Source organism: Toxorhynchites rutilus, chromosome 2 (assembly GCF_029784135.1).
Source record: "Toxorhynchites rutilus septentrionalis strain SRP chromosome 2, ASM2978413v1, whole genome shotgun sequence".
In the NCBI taxonomy this organism is placed as follows: domain Eukaryota; kingdom Metazoa; phylum Arthropoda; class Insecta; order Diptera; family Culicidae; genus Toxorhynchites; species Toxorhynchites rutilus.
This window is the reverse complement of record NC_073745.1, coordinates 12,295,923-12,316,248: the sequence shown is the minus strand read 5'-3', so window position 1 is coordinate 12,316,248 and position 20,326 is coordinate 12,295,923. Positions and strand designations below refer to the sequence as shown.

Here is a 20,326-nt window from a genome sequence, read left to right as displayed (position 1 = left end):
TCTCAAACGTCAGAAGTATTTGTTTTCTTCAAAACAGCGATCCGCGTTGACGGCAGTGAGCTTCGTTTAAGTGCGATTCACATACAACATCCACGTCACGTTCACGTCCCGTCACGTCACGTTACGTCAGTTATTCTACCAAGCAATTATTATTAAAACATTCACATTGCCGGTGTACAACGTAACGACCCGTCAGCATACGTTCAACGAAAACGACCGGCAGGATTTGTAGAAAAGAATAATTGACGGAGACGGACGGCTCGTTTGGTTTTTGTCTGGGCTTTGTGTCTCGGCTTTTGTTTTGATTTGGTTGTACAGTAATTTATATCTAATTCGACATTAAGCAAATTGAACAGATCTGTGATGCAATATGTTTAATTGGAAATTTTTACCTCTTATTGGACATTTTTGTAAACATTGAGTTCGGAGCCCAAATTATGGCCCCACATTGAAAGTCACCACCAGTCGCGAATGTCCAATTACTGGTCAAAATAGACTCCAAGGCGACACTGAATGGTGCCTCAGCATATCGCATGATAAGTAACTTACTGTACTTTTTATGTCAACATATCTCTTAGCTCCAAATTTCGGAGTGAGAATCATTCGCGAATAGCTGAGAGAAATATTCTATTTATTATTATTGTTGAATAAGGGTCGGACTACGGGGTTTAAGTAGTTAAATAATTGAATTCAATGATTTTCATTGAATTTTTCAAAATTTAGAACTGATTCTAGGCATGCTGATTTGAAAGAGGGCATTGCAATTTAAAATTGTTGTAGGTGGCGACACCATGAATAACATTACATAAATCATTCGTTTGACATTTAACGTGACGGTGCTGGTGGAAGCATTGACTGCATGTCTGAATTGGTGGAGACGTTGACGGAACGTAGACGTTCTTCTCCGTAACGTTCTATGTGAATCGCACATTACTATTTTAGGGGAGCTGATTTTCAGTCGGAATGAACGTTTTCAAAATTAAAATTATGAATGAAAATTAGCTTTTCCATATCAAATTAGTATTCTGTTTAAATAAAAACATTTTTGTTAGCAGGTGGGGAAAAAGTCTCATACGAAAATTGTTTATGAAGACAATTTTATATTATAAAGAAAAAAAATCAGCAACAATGTTGGAATTGTATGACCATATGGTTGAATGAAAGTCAGAAATACGTGTTTCTAATAATTAAATAACATAATGTGAAAATTTTCATTCAAATTTTAAAATTTGAAAACCGGCTCCGTGTCTTCTAATCTGGTAGTGATCAAGGCGCCTCTATATAGGTGAAACAATCATATGAAATGCATTTTCAGCCATATTGGAATTGCTGTCGGTATTGTTTACAAATAGCATCAGAACGCTGCCAGCGGCTCCCTACAAACTGCTACGATGCTTATTCGAACGATGCCTTATTCGAACGATTATGTTCGGCATTCGCGAATTTATGTGAAAAAGAAAGGATGGTTTTGTAGAATTTCATTCTCAATTCCACTACTCTCGCATGTGAAAATGCAAAAACGGCGTATCCTAGCAATAACAAAACAAACAACCCCCGCTCCACAGACCGTAATCATCATCTTATTGAAGTGATGATGTTGCTTCACCTGTTATGCATCGATATAAGCGCCTTGGTAGAGATTACACTAACGATTTTGGGACCCAAATCATGGCTCTAACTTGAAGTCGCCACCAGACGTCGACGTCATCGCGAATTACCAATTTACCACCATCTGACATATCGTGATGTCGATGATGAACTTTTGCAGCAGAGGGATAGTGAGATAGGCGGTGACGGTAGGTAGAGTGAGATAGCTATAATCGTGTCATACACCTGGATTGATCATAGTAATTTATTTTCTCGTTGAAATTAATCGCGAAAATCACATACTTTTTATGGTGTTCATAGTGTACTTTCCCGTTAAGGATAACATGAATGCAAACCACAGTCTCGTACACAATTTGTATTTATTGTATACAAGTTCCAGTTGAGTTGTCCATGGCGATGTTTTATGCGATGATTTTTTGTTCTAAGCTCAAAATAATAATATGATGCCGCAATGCCAATCAACGTGATTGGGCAATTCTCTACGCTTCGACGTGGTTTAGTGAGTTATTGCTCTCAGCAGAATATACCGAAATTTGTGCGTTGTCAAACCGCAACAATTATGACCGACAACAACACACAGCTACTCGAGCGGGCCCGGAGCATTGTTCCGCAGCTAGCCGCCAATCGCCACAAAGGACAGGCTGGTAGAATCGGTGTAATAGGTGGATCCTATGAGTATAGTGGGGCTCCATATTTCGCCGCAATTAGTGCCTTGAAGGTAGGAGCAGATCTAGCATATGTGTTCTGTCCGAAGCTAGCTGCGCCGACAATCAAATCCTATAGTCCAGAATTGATAGTTATACCCCTAGAGGACGAATCGAAAGATGCCATCAAACAGGTGAAGCTTTTCCTAGAACGACTGCATGTTCTGGTTATAGGGCCAGGATTGGGGCGAGATTCTAATTTTCTTCCAATTGTGGTGGAGCTGATCAAAATTTGTCGACAAATGGCGAAACCCCTGATCATAGATGCAGATGGGCTGTTTTTGATCACGCAGGACATAACATTAGTGAAGGATTATGAAGGAGTGATTCTAACACCGAATGCTATCGAGTTCACTCGCTTGTTCGGAGGTGAGCGGAATCCTAAGGCAATGCACAATGAGTTGGGAGAAGGAGTTACTGTTATTGAAAAAGGTGTCAATGATCGCATTTACAATACTTCAACATTGGAGTCCTATGAGTGTCCTGCTGGAGGATCTGGACGTCGCTGTGGAGGACAAGGAGACTTACTTTCCGGTGCCCTGGCTACTTTCTACTGTTGGGCATTGGCATCTAAACAGGAAACTAGTCCAGCTTTAGTGGCTGGTTTTGCTGCATGTTATTTGACGAAGACTTGTAATAGTTATGCATTTAAGACGAAGAGACGTAGCATGATGTGCTCAGACATGATTGAACAGATACATCAGGTTTTTCAGGACCATTTCGAGCACTAGAAGAAATATCGCGGAAATCATTATAATGATTTTAGCATCAGAAACATAAATTATTTTAATTTGTTTGAATATTAGTATTGTTTATATCCCATATATACTTTTGTGATAATCATGTGAAAGATATTAGGGTAACGTGTTAACAGTAAAATATTTGGTAACGGTCACTCAAGCAAGAAAACATAATATTATATATCAAACCGACTGACTCTATTATAAAATGAACGAGAACTCCTTCTCTAACTGTCTAACTGGATAAATAATCAATTGATGATTACGTTGAAAATATACAAAATAATAAATTTATAAAGTTCAATTGAGTGGTCTTTTTTTGCACCTGATGCTGATGAGAGCTCTTGGCGTTTCGTACGATTGGCGTGATGGGGAATTCCTTGTTGGATGTTAACCATGGTGTCCTTCATTTCGAACTATTTTGTTGTGATGGGCTATACTGATATATCTTTTATGGTGACCGGAATAAATCGCCACAGTAAACAACTGCAACAGAAACAACCGCTTAGAAAAAGTGTAGTAGGCTAGAAATATTTGGCGCGGGAAAAACATCATGTGCCTCACATTTCTATTATAAATTTATTCTCTTGTTCTCGTTTTTCGAAATTTATTCTGAGGACAATGTAATGGGGACGAAGTCCCCATTTGGCGAGGATAAGGAATCGAGGCGGCCCATGCCGCCAAGATGACGCAATCCGAGTCCACCGCCGACCCGCCGTCGGAAGCGGCGGTGTCTCGCACGCAAACCTGGGATCCACTGATTGCCCGGTTAGTTTGAAACATAGGATACGATCCTTTAGCAATGTCCGACCGAGCTCTAGCGAGCGTCGGACGGTATACGTCTGCCCGGGGCGTTACGTTTGCCTGGGGCGATACGTTTGCCCGGTTAATTCTTGTTTTGAAATACAATACCGCGCCACAATATTTATAGCCTACTACACATTTTATAAGCGGTGGTTTCTGCTGCAGTCGTTTTCTGTGGCGATTTATTCCGGGAACCATCTTTTATAAACCTAATGTCCAGAGAGTTGTCAACTAGTTTCGTGCTTTTCCCTTGATTGCCTTCCATTTCAGTCGGTATTAAATGTAAAATCGTTGTCACATAGGGCCCTATTATAGAAATCGAATCGAGGATTCGATACAATCACTATCACTATCACACCGAGTAAAATCTGGAATTATAGAAATCGAGGAAAACTGCTCCATTCGTTAGCAAGCTCGAATGTCAGCGGTTGTGATGAAATATTTTGAAACAAGTTCGAAATGTTTCACGAAGCACTATAGAAAGGATGCCAAATTTTTTTTTGAGGCATCTGCTATGAAAATGTATTTCCAAAAGTGTTAATATGGTTATGTTTTGGAGTAAATTGATTTTCCCTCAAAGAATAAAGCTTAAAAGACGTAAAGCACGCATGCATGTGTAATAGAAACGACAGCGTGGAACAATTTGCTTTACAAAAAATATAATTATCAGAAAATGAACTTATTCATGTATTTTCATGACTGCAATCTATGGAATTCCGAAAAGAGTCACGCACGAATTTCACTTTTTTTTTTAGCAAAACAATTTTTGTTATTCATGTAATTCTCTTTTAGCGTCGATTTCTTGTTGTAGCGGCATCAATAGCTTTATTGTATTGGGACCACCACCTGTTGCTCTAAATTCTCGCTTGTTGTGTGCTAGTGTTTTCTTTACGTTTCCCCTCATGTCAATCCAAACCTGTAATTTAAATAAAATCATTATTGTTTTGCAGGATAGCTTTAGCATATGGTATAGAAAGTTTGGAATCTTCTATAGGAGCATTGCAACCACTGCGACCATTAGTTTGATCTATTGTAGTGAAAGTGGTGTAGTTTGGCATAGTATAGCAATAAAAAAGAAAATTGCTGCCAAAAATAACGTACTAATGTATGCTAGTAGGGGTAAGCAATTTTTAGGTAGGAAATTCGGTTGAAAGAAATTCAAAGAGTATGATAAAATTTACTTATGAAAGTTATGTGTATCGTAAAAGAAATACTTACTTTCTACCATTCTGAAACTAGATGCATTGGTGGTCTCAGTGCATTAAGCTCCTCTCTGAATTCCTCTAACTTAGACCGGGATTATATTAGAACTGCCTCCTCAAAAACAACGAGCAATGTCTACATTCGCTTTCATTGGATCAACGAGCCGTTCGAACTGGTGGTGATTTGGTTTTATTTTCTTCCGCCACTCATTTTCAGCCACTGAAATATGCGCTGGAAGTAAATTCTGCATTGTAAATTATAACATGATTAATATAAATAATGCTGGACTGAACACTTACCTTGTATACACTATTCTGGCAGCACAGTAAAATAAATGCTGATCAAAACAAACGAACATGTGTTGCAAATTGCATATATTGAAGCGTTTCTGAAATGTTTCCTAAAGGAAAATATCAGGGACGCAAACCAAAACAAAATAATTCGCTGAAGATATGCAACAAGCGAACCAAACAACTCGAAAAGTTCTGACACTTGCATCGATAGCTATCACTTGCTCGGTGCTACCGAATTGCTCGATTTCTTTAATAGTAAAATAGAGCTAACGAGCAAAATTCTTATCGTCTCGATTTCTATAATAGGGCCCATAGTCTAGCCGCGTGGAATATGATATAATAAGTACCGCATGAATACATATAGCAAAATTCACATATAGGGTAACACGGGGTGTTTTGGTCATATGGGGTGATTTGGACCACCCCTTTATCTCAAAAATTACGGCTCAACTTGGATTTTTTATAATGTCATTTCCTTCTATTGTTGAACCGTATGTACCTAAAGTAAATAAAACTTTGGTAAACTTCACAAGTAGAGGGAAACAGTAGCATAAACACAGCAAGCACTTTGATCGTCAAAAAATGTGAGTTTTCCGATTGTGGTTTTAAGGGTTTTCCCGCTAATTAAACAAACTTTTCGTGTATTGTGCAGTAAAGTTCTGTTCGCCTACAGAAAAGGAACAATTTGTGTAGTGAAACTGTATGTCTTGTTATTATGAAATTAATTGCATTTTAATTTTTGCGTGTTGTGTGGGGTGAATTGGTCCTACAGGTTTGAGACTTTTCTTTGGTCTAATTGATTCCAAATACCTCTGAATTACAAAAAGAGGATGGACAGACAACGTTGGAAGAAGGAGGAGCTTGAAAGAGGGCCTGCGTTGCTCGGAAAATTCGAGAACGGATTTTCTTTGGCCAAGCATCAAAAGTGTTTGAAAATGCTCGACCAAGATTCATGCAGAATTCGAGATGGTGTCAATCTAACTTTTCTGGTCTGGAATCTGTCCAAGACACCTGGTATCAATTCCAAAACTTTGTTACTGATTGTAACATTATTCCAAAATACTTCACATAAAAATAAATATGTTTTTCTCGATGAAACACACACTGGATCAAATCACCCCGAATCAAATTTTAATGTCCAAAAATCATCTCTTTTATTTTATGATATATTAGGCTGTCAAAAAAGTCCTACGGTTTTTTTTTGAATTTTCATTTGTTCATAAAATTAGTTACAATCATCTGTTTTAAGTCAAATATGCGCCGTTTTGTTCGATGACTTGTTCCCAACGAGATGCCAACTTCATAATACCTCTGTTATAGAAGCTCGCTTCCTAATTGGCAAAAAACTCGGATAGCCAATTTTCACAGGCCTCTTTTGTGGCTAACTTCTGACTACCTAGCTCGTTCGCCATGGACAAAAACAGATGGTAGTCACTTGGTGCAAGGTCCGGACTATACGGCGGATGTAAAAGAACCTCCCATCCGAGCTCCCGGAGCTTCTGGTCACCAAAGAAGTGTGTGGCCTGTCGTTGTCCTGATGGAAGACAATGCGGCCTCTGTTTATCAAAGATGGCCTCTTCTTCATGAGTGCTACCTTCAAGCGGTCCAGTTGTTGGCAGTACAGGTCCGAATTGAATGTTTGGTCATAGGGAAGCAGCTCATAATAGATTATTCCTTGACAATCCCACCAAACACACAGCAGAACCTTCCTGGCCGATAATGAGGGCTTGGCCACCGTCTGAGTCGCTTCAGCGGGCTTCGACCACGACCGTTTGCGCTTCACGTTGTCGTAAGTGACCCAGTTTTCATCGCCAGTCACCATCCGCTTCAGAAACGGGTCGATTTTGTTGCGATTCAGCAGCGATTCACATGCGTCGATACGGTCAAAGATGTTTTTTTGCGTCAACGTGTGTGGCACCCATACATCGAGCTTCTTTGTGAATCCAAGCTTCTTCAAATGGTTAATAACGGTTTGATGACTTATCCCCAGCTCTTGGCCGATGCTACGGCTGCTACTATGCCGGTTTTTCTCGGCTAATTCAGCGATTTTGTCGCAATTTTCGAAGACAGGCCTTCCGGAGCGTGGCGCATCTTCGACGACCTCTACACCAGAACGAAAACGTTGAAACCATCGTTGTGCGGTGGAAATGGAAACTGTATCGGGTCCATAAACTGCACAAATTTGATTGGCAGCTTGAGATGCATTTTTGCCTTTGTCATAGTAGTACTGTAAAATATGTCGGATTTTCTCTTTATTTTGCTCCATATTTGCGACACTATAACTCACGAACGACTTAACCAAACAAAACACTGTCAAGGACTATATTATAGCGCGCAAAAATACCTTTCCAACAAGCTATAGTATGACTCGATACAATGAAAACAACTAGAACTACGTGCTTACAACGACACCTCGCGGAAATACCGCAGGACTTTTTTGACAGCCTAATATAATGCTTTGGCGCACCTTAACGTCTGCTTCACTATAACGTCAGTTTAATGCATTGATGCATTCTCAAAGGCACCATCGAAGCCCTCATGATGACGTAAAACAAACAATGTTAACTGCTTGGAAAAAGACTGTATTGTGCCACACAGCTTGTACTCTGCTGTAATACCCATCGATGCGAATTCGCTGATAATTTTGTCAAGAGCGACCGCCTTCACCACCAGCGGGGGGAGCTTGATTTTGGTTGCTGCCTGGGTAACGGCGTTTACATTTTCGACCGATGCGCCGAAATCGCCTACTTCGCTGTTGTTCGATGCCGTGTCACTCTCGCGAAGGCTCGGTTCAGTGCGAGCGCTTTTTACTGCAGCAACATCGCATGTATCCTTAGATGACGCTTGCCTCTAAATTTTATTGCTCCTGGCAATGCGTTCGTTTTTTGCAGGGCTCGAGCCTGCCTTCCTCTTCTTCTTGCTCATCACACACTACGCGAAGCGTCCAATTTATGACGCGGAAGAAAAACACACGATACGAACAAGGCGTTGTACTATAGGTGGACCGCAATGTCAAAATTGCTGTTCGGCCATTGCTCGTGAAAAAACAAATTTGTTTACAAAACAAATCGTATCTTTTGGTGACAAATGCATTCGTTGGCAAAATAGCTGCTCGCGCTTTATTGTCGAATCATAACAGTGCAGAAGGGTGTTTTTAGTATATATTTCGCCTTTCTTTCCAAGCAAAATGTACTTCTGTTTGGCTCCCATCGGCGGGGAAAAGAGTACTATCAGCTTATGGCGATGGTGACAAAAAATAACGCTGATTATGGCTCCACTGATTTCGCTCAGGGAGGAGGAGAATGTTGTGCATATACCGGGAAGGAGATCCGGAAAGGGCCGTTACAAGTAATTGGCTAGAGCAAAAGGAGGTTGTGCACTATATTTCACGAATATATATTTGCTTATTTTTTCCTTCAGTTATTTTCCTTAGCGAGTTGACATTGAAATCATAACCACACACGCAAACAAAAAGTAAATAATTCTGAAAGTTACGTCTCGCTACTCGTCTCACGTCATATCCTGAAAGTGTCAAGAACGAAACACCTATAGTTCAGCATCTTGGATACGAATAACGCGAAAAACGAACAGAAAAACCAAACGGCGATATCCAAGTTGGTGGGATCCAATCTTAGATCGAAGCGCAGCGAAAGCAAAGTGAGCTGGATTGCTCAACAGTTCGATGCCGAATGAAAGTTTGCCTTTTTTTTCAATTTAAATTCGTTTCTATTTCAATATTTATTTTTTTTTAACAATTACCAATGATATTTACATGTTTAAGTGATTCATTATGAGCTAATTTTCATCTTTGATGTACAATTTCTCTTCAATCTTGTTTCATTTATGTATTGTGTTTTTCAAATGTTGGAATAACGATATGTTTCTTATCTCACTGCGGAGGCATTGTTTCGTTTTTAATGTTTTAACCTAACTTATGACTATCTTAAAACTAGCTTAACCTACTGTATACAGATCCCTTATAAGAGGGTATTCAGAGTTAATACATTTAAATCTAAATTTTTGTTTGAAATCAATTATTATTTGCTCTATATCGAAATCATTTTTTAAAACCTATTTTGAACAACTTGTAGTTTTTTCTTATGAGTCATAGCACATATTTCCCACACAGGTAAAGCGTTATCAAATATCGGTGCTATTATTTGCTTATATACAGCCAATTTGTTCGATCTGGAGAGTCTGGAGTTTCTATTTATTAGAGGATACAAGCATTTCATTAATACTGCGCACTTGTTTTTAATGTTTTCGACATGCAACCTGAACAACAATTTCGAATCGAGAACTACACCAAGATAGCGTACATCAGTCAATAGTCTGAATTTTCTAACGAAACTCTACAACCAGCGGGAGGAATTAACTTCGTTGACTGCCTATGCAGGAACATCTGGAGCTTGTTTGTTAATTCTCGCGGCATTCTACCTTTCACCATGATTGCAGTGTCATCTGCGAAATGTGATAGACTGCATCCAACATGTAATTGAGGTAAGTCCGATGTAAATATGTTGTATAATGTAGGCCCCAATAGGCTACCTTGCGGAACACCTGCTGAGACCGGGAAAATTTCAGATAGTATACCATTTATCATTACCCTGAAAGATCTATGTTGAAGGTAACTTCGAATAATTTTTACTAGATACAAAGGAACTCGGGCCTGTATTAATTTGAAAATTAAGCCATCGTGCCACACATTATCGAAAGCTTTTTCGATATCGAGGAACGTAATGGCAGTGGATTTGGAGACCAAGCGATTTCTCTTGATGGTGTTTATTACCCGCAACAATTAGTGGTTTGTAGAATGGTCTTTTCGAAAACCGAATTGTTCTGGAGGGAGTATATTGTTCCTGCATACGCAATCAAGGAGTGTATCAAGCAACATACGCTCGAACAGTTTGCTCAGCGACGAAAGTAGACTAATTGGTCTATAGCTCGACGGGGATGTAGGGTTTCAAAATAGGAATGACTTTCGCGGTTTTCCAAAAAGTGGGAAAATAATGTAACTCCAAACATTTATCCATGATCTTTGAAAGCATTTTAGAAAATCTTTCACTCATATTTTTTAAAACAATATTAAAGATACCATCTAGACCCGGAGCTTTCATATTCTTGGTTCGTTTTATGGCTGAGCACAGCTGTTAGAGCGTAATTTTCTGATCTGGAGGAACATCACAATCAGAACTATCAACATCACGAGCGCCCTGATCAACAATGCCTTGAAGAGAACTCACGACATTACTTCCCAGTGAATGCGAGCGGACAAATTGGTTTCCTAAGGTGACGGCTTTTTCTAAAGGGGTGAACCGAAGTGAACTGTCGACCTCTACCCTAAGAGGAGGAACTATATTTGGCTTAGATTTCATTATTCTTGAAATCTTCCAAAATGGGGAGGAGTAATTGCCTAGTTTTTGAATAAGACTTGAGAAACTCTCGTTTCTGAGGATGTTCATCCGTCTAGTGATTTCTCTAGAAAGCCTTGTAGCTAGAAACTTTTTATCTAGATCTCCAGATCGTTGAAATTGCCGTCTGAAGATGTTCCTAAGTCGAATGATATATCTAGTGTGGGAATCTATGGATATGATCCTACCTTTAATTTCAATTTTCGGTACACACATGTCTTCTGCAACTTCGATGGCGTGTTGGAGTTGTGCTGAAACCCTTTCGATGTCTGCTGCACCGCTAAGAGCTGGATCAGTGTCAACGATGGAATCAACAATTTTTTTTCCCAAAATATATATTTTATTAAGGTACATGTGGCGTTAGCCTGACGGGGCCGGGAGTCCAATATTTTGACAATTTTTGTCTTACAACTATGTTAGTAATATGTAACCGATTACTCGCGGTTGGCTCGAGGTTAGTATTACAAGTGTTCTCATAATTGGTATGTTGCAGTCTTCGATGCTCTGTACGTGTGCCCGACACGGGATACTTCCTATTGGGATGCAGCTGACCATTAATCAGCAACGTCCCCCTAGTCTGTACCCCATATCTAGCGTGGTGCGTCTTTCTCGACTCGAGGAATCCAGGATAGAATGGTCACTAGCCGGCGCAATCATCAGCTCGTGTAGAGTTGTCATGAGCGGTACAACCTTTGGCTCTTGTTGAATGATCAGTGGACTGCACAACCTTCGGCCCGTGCATCTGTAAAGAGTGTGTGTATGTATTGCTGCGACTAAGTAAAAGTTTATCGATCGGATAGGAGGGATATGAAACGGGGACACAACGAAGGAAACATCATTAAACGTTGACATCGGCGTTTCTGAGGAACAGGTATAGATGAAGCAGTAGATCAGGATCACGGCTACCTAAGATATCCCGGACGGGGATATCCGATTGTCTGCCTTTTGCTCTCAGTGCTCTAGAGAGCTGAGAGCGAGCAGCATGGAATCGGATACACGACCAGACAATATGCTCGATGTCGTGGTAGCCATCGCCACAATCACAAAGATTGTTTGCTGCGAGCCCAATGCGATAGAGATGCGCGTTTAGGTTGTAGTGATTGGACATGAGCCGAGATATCACGCTACATTCAATCCCTTAAACCAAGCACTCGTCGAAACCTTAGGGATAATCGTGTGTAACCAACGACCGAACTCATCTTCACCCCACATGCGCTGCCAACTAACGAGTGTGTCCTGACGAGGAATGTGGAAAAATTCATTATAGGCAATTTGCCTTTCAAAAAGTGTGCCTTCTAAATCGAATCGAGCAATGAGAGGGAACCCATGCTAAGGTAATCTTGAATAATTTTTCGACCAAAACACTCAATAGATGTCTTATTCTTGTTAGGAAATAAGATGAGCGTTTATCAACTTTCATTGAGCGGATTGCCTCTATTGAGCTGAGACTGTCTGAAAAAATAAAATAATGGTCGATGGGCAGTGTTTCAATGATCCCTAGAGCATAGTATATCGCACCCATTTCTGCGACATACACGGAACAAAGATCTTTGAGTTTGAAAGAGGCACTGGAATTTTCATTGAAGATGCCGAAGCCAGTGGATCCGTTTATGTATGAACTGTCAGTAAAGAACATTTTATCAGATCCAACTTTCCCATATTTTTCCGAAAATATCGACGGAATAACATTGGAGCGTAGGTGATCTGGTATTCCATGGATTTTTTGTCGCAAGGACAGATAAAAAATGACAGAGGAATTGCAAAAGTATGGGAAGCAAACTTGGTTGGAGATGCCTGGTGAAGGGTGCACGTCGTGGGTAAGGTACTCATGGTATAAAGACATAAAACTTGACTGAGGAGTCAGTTGGAGTAGATTTTCGAAGTTATCAATCACCAATGGATTCATGATCTTGCAACGGATGAGAAATCTGTAGGATAATTCTGTGAACCGAAGAGTAAGCGGGGGTACTCCTGCCAAAACTTCGAGACTCTTCGTATGTGTCGAATGCAAACACCCCATGGCTATACGCAAGCAACGATATTGTATCCTCTCCAGCTTGAGAATATGAATCCTGGCAGCTGATCGGAAGCAAAAACTGCCATATTCTAACACTGACAATATCGTTGTTTTGTACAACTGAATGGATGGGCACCCCACCATGTTCCGGTTATTGTTTTTGGAGAAAATTGATTCTTTGCTGGCATTTCTGTTTCAGATACGCAATGTGTCTCCTCCAGGTACATTTAGAATCAAAATATACACCCAGGTATTTGAAAAATATAGTGTTGGATCGTTTTGCCGGATAGGTAAAGCTGGAATTGGGCGGGTTCGTGCTTCCTAGAAAAAACGACCATTTCAGTTTTCTCCGTAGAGAATTCGATACCCAGCTTGAGGGCCCACGTGAACAGATTGTTCATGGTATCTTGCAACGACTTTTGCAGAGAGACGGGATTAGTACCCGTGATGGAAATAACTCCATCGTCTGCAAGTTGTCTCAGCGTGCAGTCTCTAGTGAGACAATCATCCATATCATTGACGTAAAACTGTACAAGAGGGGGCTTAGGCAGGAGCCTTGCGGTAGGCCCATAAAACTGTAACGAGAAGATTTTGAGTTGCCATGAGAGAAATTCATGTGCTTTTCTGACAGTAAATTGTACAGGAAATTATTCAGAATTGGTGAAAGTCCACGATTATGAAGCTTCTCTGAGAGAATTTCCATGGAAACTGAATCAAATGCCCCTTTGAAATCGAGGAAAACGGAACCCATTTGTTCTTTGCGAGCAAATGCGATTTGGATTTCAGAAGATAGCAGCGCGAGACAATCATTCGTCCCTTTACCTCGGCGGAAGCCAAACTGCGTATTTGACAGCAAATTGTTCGTTTCGACCCAGTTGTCCAAACGAAGTAGAATCATTTTCTCTAACAATTTACGAATACAGGATAACATTGCAATCGGCCTATACGAGTTGTGATCGCTAGCCGGCTTGTTGGGTTTCCGTATGGCTATCACTCTCACTTGTCTCCAGTCATGCGGGACAATATTCAGCTCCAGAAACTTGTTGAACAAGTTCAGCAAACGCTGTTTTGCCAAGTCGGGAAGATTCTTCAACAAGTTGAATTCAATCTTGTCCGACCCCGGAGCTGAATTGTTACATGAGAGGAGGGCAATTGAGAATTCTACCATCGAAAAATTCTCATAATCGCATTGAAGCGAAATATCGCGTACAAACCTTCCTTGTAAATTTGAAAATCCAACGCTCAGAGTATTCCTCACTTTCATTGGTATGGTTCCAGCCACGCATTCTCCTAGCCGTATTCCAAAGAGTACTCATAGCGGTCTCCCTTGACAAACCATTGACGAATTTCCGCCAATATCCACGCTTTTTTGCTTTAATCAGACCTTTTAGTTTGGCTTCTAGAGCTTGGTACTTTCGAAACCATTCCACTAATCCAATTTTCCTGAATTTTTTGAAAGCGGATGATTTTTCAAGGTAGACCTTTGAACACTCCCTGTCCCACCAAAGTGATGGAGGACGACGTCGGAAAGTGGTAGCCGGTACACGTTTCTTTTGAGCTTGAAGTGCGCTATCGTAAATCAAACTTGATATAAAATTATACTCTTCAAGGAGAGGAAGTTCATGCATCGAAATTATTGCTTCAGATATTAATTCTGCAAATTTTCTCCAGTCAATATTCTTCGTGAGGTCATACGCAATATCGACTGACTCACTAGATTTTGATTCATTGGCGATCGATAAAATTATTGGTAGGTGATCACTACCGTGGGGATCTTGGATTACTTTCCATGTGCAATCCAGGGATAATGAAGAAGAGCAGAGAGATATGTCTAGCATGCTTGCCCGTGCAGGAGGGTAGGCTATCCTAGTTGCTTCCCCAGTATTTAAAACTGTCATGTTGAAGTTGTCGCACAGATCATAAATCAACGTGGCACGGTTGTCATCGTAGAGTGACCCCCATACTGTTCCATGGGAGTTGAAGTCACCTAAGATTAATCGCGGCTCCGGCAATGCCTCGATAATATCAAAGAACTGATGGCGGCCTACCGTAGTCCTGGGAGGAATATATATCGAAGCAATGCAGAGTTCTTTGCCATTGATTTGTATCTGGCAAGCGACAACTTCAATGCCTGTAATCGATGGGATAGTGACTCTATAGAAGGAGTGACGTTTTTTGATCCCCAATAGCACGCCACCAAACCAGTCGTTACGATCTAGGCGAATAATGTTGAAATCGTGAAAATTCAGCTCGTCGGCTGAACAAAGCCATGTTTCACAGAGAGAAAATACATCACAGTTAGAACTGTGAACTAAAAATTTAAATTGGTCTAGTTTAGGGATGATGCTTCTGCAATTCCACTGTATGACAGTGGTCAAATCCTTGACCTCTTGCGCTGAATTAGGCATCGAGGGAAATGAACGCTGCTAAAAAGCCACATTTTTCTTTCAAAAATGTTCTCACAACCGGAAGCAAACATAATACTTTTAAGAGGATCATTTATATTTAAAGCATTTAAAATGTTATCCACAAGGTCTGAAAGCGCAAGCAGGCCAGGTAGTGGCTGTTGCTTCGACCGCGAAAATGGAACAGACGTGTTCGTTGTTGTTCCGGGAAGTGCTGAGGACCCCTGGTTGGTAGCATGACCACGTAAACCGGGAGGTACTTGCTTCGGCCTATTCTCAGCACGTTCAGTTCGAGGCTTCATTCCAACTTGGGAAGTTTCGGTATTCTTTCTGGGGAGTGATGGAAAAGAAGTAATTTTTCTTTTCCTGATGGCACCCTGCGATGTACCGGAACATCCGGCATTGGGAGCGTCAGCAACAGGCTCGTCGTTCTGCAGAATGGAGTAGGGATTGTCCTGTGTCGTTGGCACGGAACTCTTAAACATTTCTGCAAAAGTCCGCTTGGAACGTTCCTTTAAGGAACGCTTGAGTTTTTCCCCTCGTTGTATGTACACCGGGCATTGAGTAAAATCATGAGGAGTCCCGCCGCAATGAAGACACTTGTGCTCTTTCGCGCAAGGATTCTCATCATGGCTCTCTCCACAATCTGCGCAACGTTTTTTATTGCAACAATAGGCGGCCGTGTGACCGAGTTGCATACATTTGTTGCATTTCATTACCCGGGGTACAAACAACCGAACAGGTAAACGAAGTGCCCCTATTGCAACGTAATTTGGAAGGGCGGAACCCTCAAAAGTCACACGAAAAGAGTTTGTCCGATTGAGAATTCTTTTGTCATTTTTATGTGACACAGATTTCAGTCGATCGCATGCAAGAATCTTCACAGTTTTTAGTGTGGAGTTCTTGAAGCGACCGACACCATCGATTATCTCTTTTCGGGTCAAACCCTTTTCGGTCATTACGCCGTCTATTTCGACGTTGCAACAGGGTACGTATACACGATACTCAATCGTAAAGAGGTCGCAGCGCGTTATTTTGTTCGCTTGGGTCCTGCTTGAGACGACAACTCGTAGTTTGTCTGGCCCCATCCGTATAATTTCGGTAACGTCAGAAAAATGTTGAGTTAGTTCCTTCGAGATGCGAATGACATTGAGAGGTTTGGATTTTCGTCTAAAGTACACAATGAATGGGCCTTTGGAGCCTTCAGGGTATTCTTTAGGACGAAAATCCTGTTCCTTTTTTTCAATTTGTTGAAAACGGTTCCAATTAACATGATGGTAATCTTTCCTTCGTTGAATAGAAGCTGTTTCTGGGCGGGTAGGGATGTCACACACCACCGGATAGTGATCTGAACTGAGCTCATTCAATGAAACTGGTTTATCGATGGTGAAGTTGGTGAGAAAGATATCTAAAACCGAAGGATTTCCAGCCGGAGAGAGAAACGTGGGTTCATCAGGTGCTGACCAACACTTCACTCTCGAATATAGAACATTTATCCCCTCCCATAACGTAGAAATTGAGGGGGTGATAACTGAAACGGGTCTGACGAGCGAACAAATAAAAAAAGAAGGAAAAGGCAAGTTCAAGAAGCTTCCCTCAATGGAAGTAAAGATCTTGGACTGTCGCCAACTCGGGAAACTCTCCCATGATGGGGACCAAACTAAATTTACGCCGTCAGACTCGTTTCGAGTCACCTTTGCTGGTGCCGCCCTCCCTGACTACGTTATGGTGGACAAATTGAGACTACCTGTGCGACTCTTCGTGCCAAAGCCCATGACTTGCAACAAATGCAAGTCAGTTAGTCACACTTCAGATTATTGTGCCAACAAGGAGCGCTGTGCCACTTGCGGAGAGCAACATGAGGGGAAATCCTGCAGTGCGACTGAGCATAAGTGTCCATATTGCGGAGGATCCCCACACGCGCTCTCAGCTTGTGAAACTTACAAGAGTCGCTGGGAGAAACAGAAGCGCTCTTTAAAGGAACGCTCGAAGCGCACTTTTGCGGAAATTTTAAAGGGCGCTTCTCCACTGGCCCAACAACAACAACAACCAATCTCAACACACAATATCTTTTCCACGTTGCCAGTTGATGAAATGGAAGCGGACACAGCTAGCGGGAGCACACCGTTTATTTTCAAAGGGAATCCCCGGCGCAAAAATGTGACCACTCCCAAAGTTTAAGAACATGTCCCTCCGGTGATACCCCCAGTTAGCTTGCCTAAAAAATCGAGTGCAGCGGACAAGCAAAATCAGGTTCCTCCTGGCTTCCGTGGGAATAGTTCACCTTCGAACGACCCAGCACTCGAGGGGACATCAAAAACCCCAACTGTCCCTGTTTTTCCGTCCAGCTCAACTTTCCAATCGGGATTTATAAAGTTGTCTGACCTTTTGGATCAAATCTTCTAGTGTTTTAATGTTTCCGACTCCATCAGAACCCTTGTCATCTCAATGCTTCCAGTATTAAAGACAATTTTACAGCAATTGATGCAAACATGGCCCCTCCTTGCAATGATTATCTCTCTTGATGTCTAATTTAGATAGAGAGGTCGGAGATATCACTGCTTTTCAGTGGAATTGTCGTAGTCTTATCCCTACATTGGATACATTCAAATTTTTAATTCATAACTTCAATTGTGATGTTTTTGCTCTGTCCGAAACTTGGCTTTCTTCGCGAGATGATATCTCTTTCCACGATTTTAATATTATACGCTTGGACCGTGATGATAGATACGGAGGGATGCTTTTGGGGATCAATAAGTGCCACTCATTTTTTCGAATTGACCTTCCACCTATTGGAGGGATCGAAGCTGTTGCTTGTCATGCAAACATCAGAGGCAAAGACCTCTGTATTGTCAGCTTGTATTGGCCTCCGAGAGCTGCGGTTAGCCGCAAACAACTTGATGACATGTGCTCACTCCTTCCTGAGCCACGATTGATCTTGGGAGACTTCAACTCTCATGGAACTGCCTGGGGGGAACAGTACGACGACAATCGTTCATTGTTGATATATGACCTTTGTAACAACTTCAATATGACCGTTTTGAATACTGGGGAAACAACACGTGTACCTAAACCTCCTGCTAACCCAAGTGCTCTTGACCTCTCGCTTTGCTCGAATTCACTATCGTTAGATTGCAAGTGGAATGTAATCCAGGACCCCAACGGTAGTGATCACTTGCCAATCAAAATTTCCATCACCATTGGGTCGAATTCTTCTGAATCTATAAACATGGCATATGACCTCACAAGACACATTGACTGGAAAAAATATACGGACGCGATTGCTCTAGCCATCAATTCCAGAGATGGTTTACCTCCATTGGAGGAGTATAACTTCCTTTCTCATTTGATCTATGACAGCGCGGTTCGCGCTCAAACGAAACCCATCCCAGGTTCCACTATTCGTCGAAGGCCTCCCAATCTATGGTGGGATAGCCAATGTTCCAAGCTTTATGTAGAAAAATCGAATGCATTTAAAGCTTTTCGGAAACGTGGAACCCCTGAAAATTTTCAAACGTATTTAGCCCTTGAAGATCAATTTAAAAACTTAATCAAAGGGAAAAAACGTGCTTATTGGCGAAATTTCGTGGGAGGTTTGTCACGAGAAACGTCAATGAAAAAATTATGGAAAGTGGCTCGAAACATGAGAAATCGCTCTTCAACGAATGAAAGCGAAGAATATTCACATCGATGGATTTTTAATTTTGCACGGAAGGTTTGTCCTGATTCCGCTCCTGTGCAAAAAATTGTTCGAGATATACCACAAGATAGGTGCGATCTTGATTCCGAGTTTTCGATGGTAGAATTCTCTCTTGCTCTCCTTTCATGTAAGAATTCTGCTCCGGGATCGGATAGAATTAAGTTCAACTTGCTGAAAAATCTTCCTGATGTGGCGAAACATCGCTTGTTGAACTTATTCAATCGGTTTCTGGAGCATAATATTGTTCCAGATGATTGGAGACAAGTACGAGTTATAGCTATTCAAAAACCCGGAAAACCCGCGTCCGACTTCAATTCGTACCGCCCAATAGCAATGCTGTCTTGTATACGGAAATTGTTGGAGAAAATGATCTTGTTTCGCCTTGATCGATGGGTTGAAACGAATGGCCTACTCTCAGATACACAATATGGGTTCCGCAGGGGCAAGGGGACGAATGATTGTCTTGCGTTGCTTTCTTCAGAAATTCAAATGGCTTACGCCGAAAAAAAACAAATGGCTTCAGTATTCTTGGACATAAAGGGGGCCTTTGGTTCTGTTTCAATAGAGGTTTTGTCAGACAAATTACACTCTCGGGGTCTGCCGCCTTTATTGAATAATATGTTATATAACTTGCTTTGTGAGAAACATTTGAACTTTTCTCACGGAGATTCGGCAGTAAGTCGGGTCTCTTACATGGGCCTCCCCCAGGGCTCATGTTTAAGCCCCCTTTTGTACAACTTCTATGTAAGCGACATCGACAATTGCCTTACACAAAATTGCAGCCTAAGACAACTTGCAGATGATGGAGTGGTGTCTGTCGTAGGATCAAACGAATCCGACCTGCAAGGACCCTTACAAGATACTTTGAACAATTTTTCAACCTGGGCCATTGGGCTAGGGATCGAATTCTCCACGGAGAAAACAGAGATGGTGGTTTTTTCTAGGAAGCATAGACCAGCAAAACCAAAGCTTCAATTTTTGGGTAAACCGATCACTCATGCTATGTCATTCAAGTATCTTGGGGTCTGGTTCGACTCCAAATGTACTTGGGGGGCCCATATTAGGTATCTGAGTAAAAAATGTCAACAAAGAATAAACTTTCTCCGTACAATTACCGGCACCTGGTGGGGAGCCCATCCCGAAGATCTTATTATGTTGTATCGAACAACTATTCTCTCAGTGATGGAGTATGGCAGTTTCTGTTTTCAATCAGCTGCCAAAACACACCTCATTAAACTCGAGCGAATTCAGTATCTTGGTCTCCGTATTGCGTTGGGATGTATGCCCTCAACGCATACCATGAGTCTCGAGGTTTTGGCAGGCGTACTCCCACTAAAAGATCGCTTCAATTTATTATCTCTTCGGTTCCTCATCCGGTGTAAGGTTATGAACCCATTGGTGATCGGAAATTTTGAGCAACTGATCGAGCTAAATTTTCACT

At 41.4% G+C, this 20,326-nt stretch overlaps 1 protein-coding gene across 2 annotated transcripts; it reads left to right on the top strand.

Annotated features, from left to right (window-relative positions):
- Positions 1-1,650: 1,650 nt before the first annotated feature.
- On the top strand, positions 1,651-3,356 carry LOC129767658 (ATP-dependent (S)-NAD(P)H-hydrate dehydratase). 2 transcript variants are annotated; one of them, XM_055768758.1, is made up of 2 exons: positions 1,651-1,796; positions 1,909-3,356. In XM_055768758.1, the coding sequence occupies exon 2, from the start codon at positions 2,060-2,062 to the stop codon at positions 3,041-3,043; it is 984 nt and encodes a 327-aa protein (XP_055624733.1). In that variant the 5' UTR covers positions 1,651-1,796; positions 1,909-2,059; the 3' UTR covers positions 3,044-3,356. The 2 variants fall into 2 exon arrangements, with proteins under 2 accessions (XP_055624733.1, XP_055624734.1); XM_055768759.1 differs by having other exon boundaries at positions 1,651-1,800.
- The last annotated feature ends 16,970 nt before the right edge of the window (positions 3,357-20,326 follow it).

Bases quoted from the DNA above. Each gene is read 5' to 3' on its own strand.
- LOC129767658 (XM_055768758.1), top strand. From the start codon at position 2,060: ATGCCAATCAACGTGATTGGGCAATTCTCTACGCTTCGACGTGGTTTA.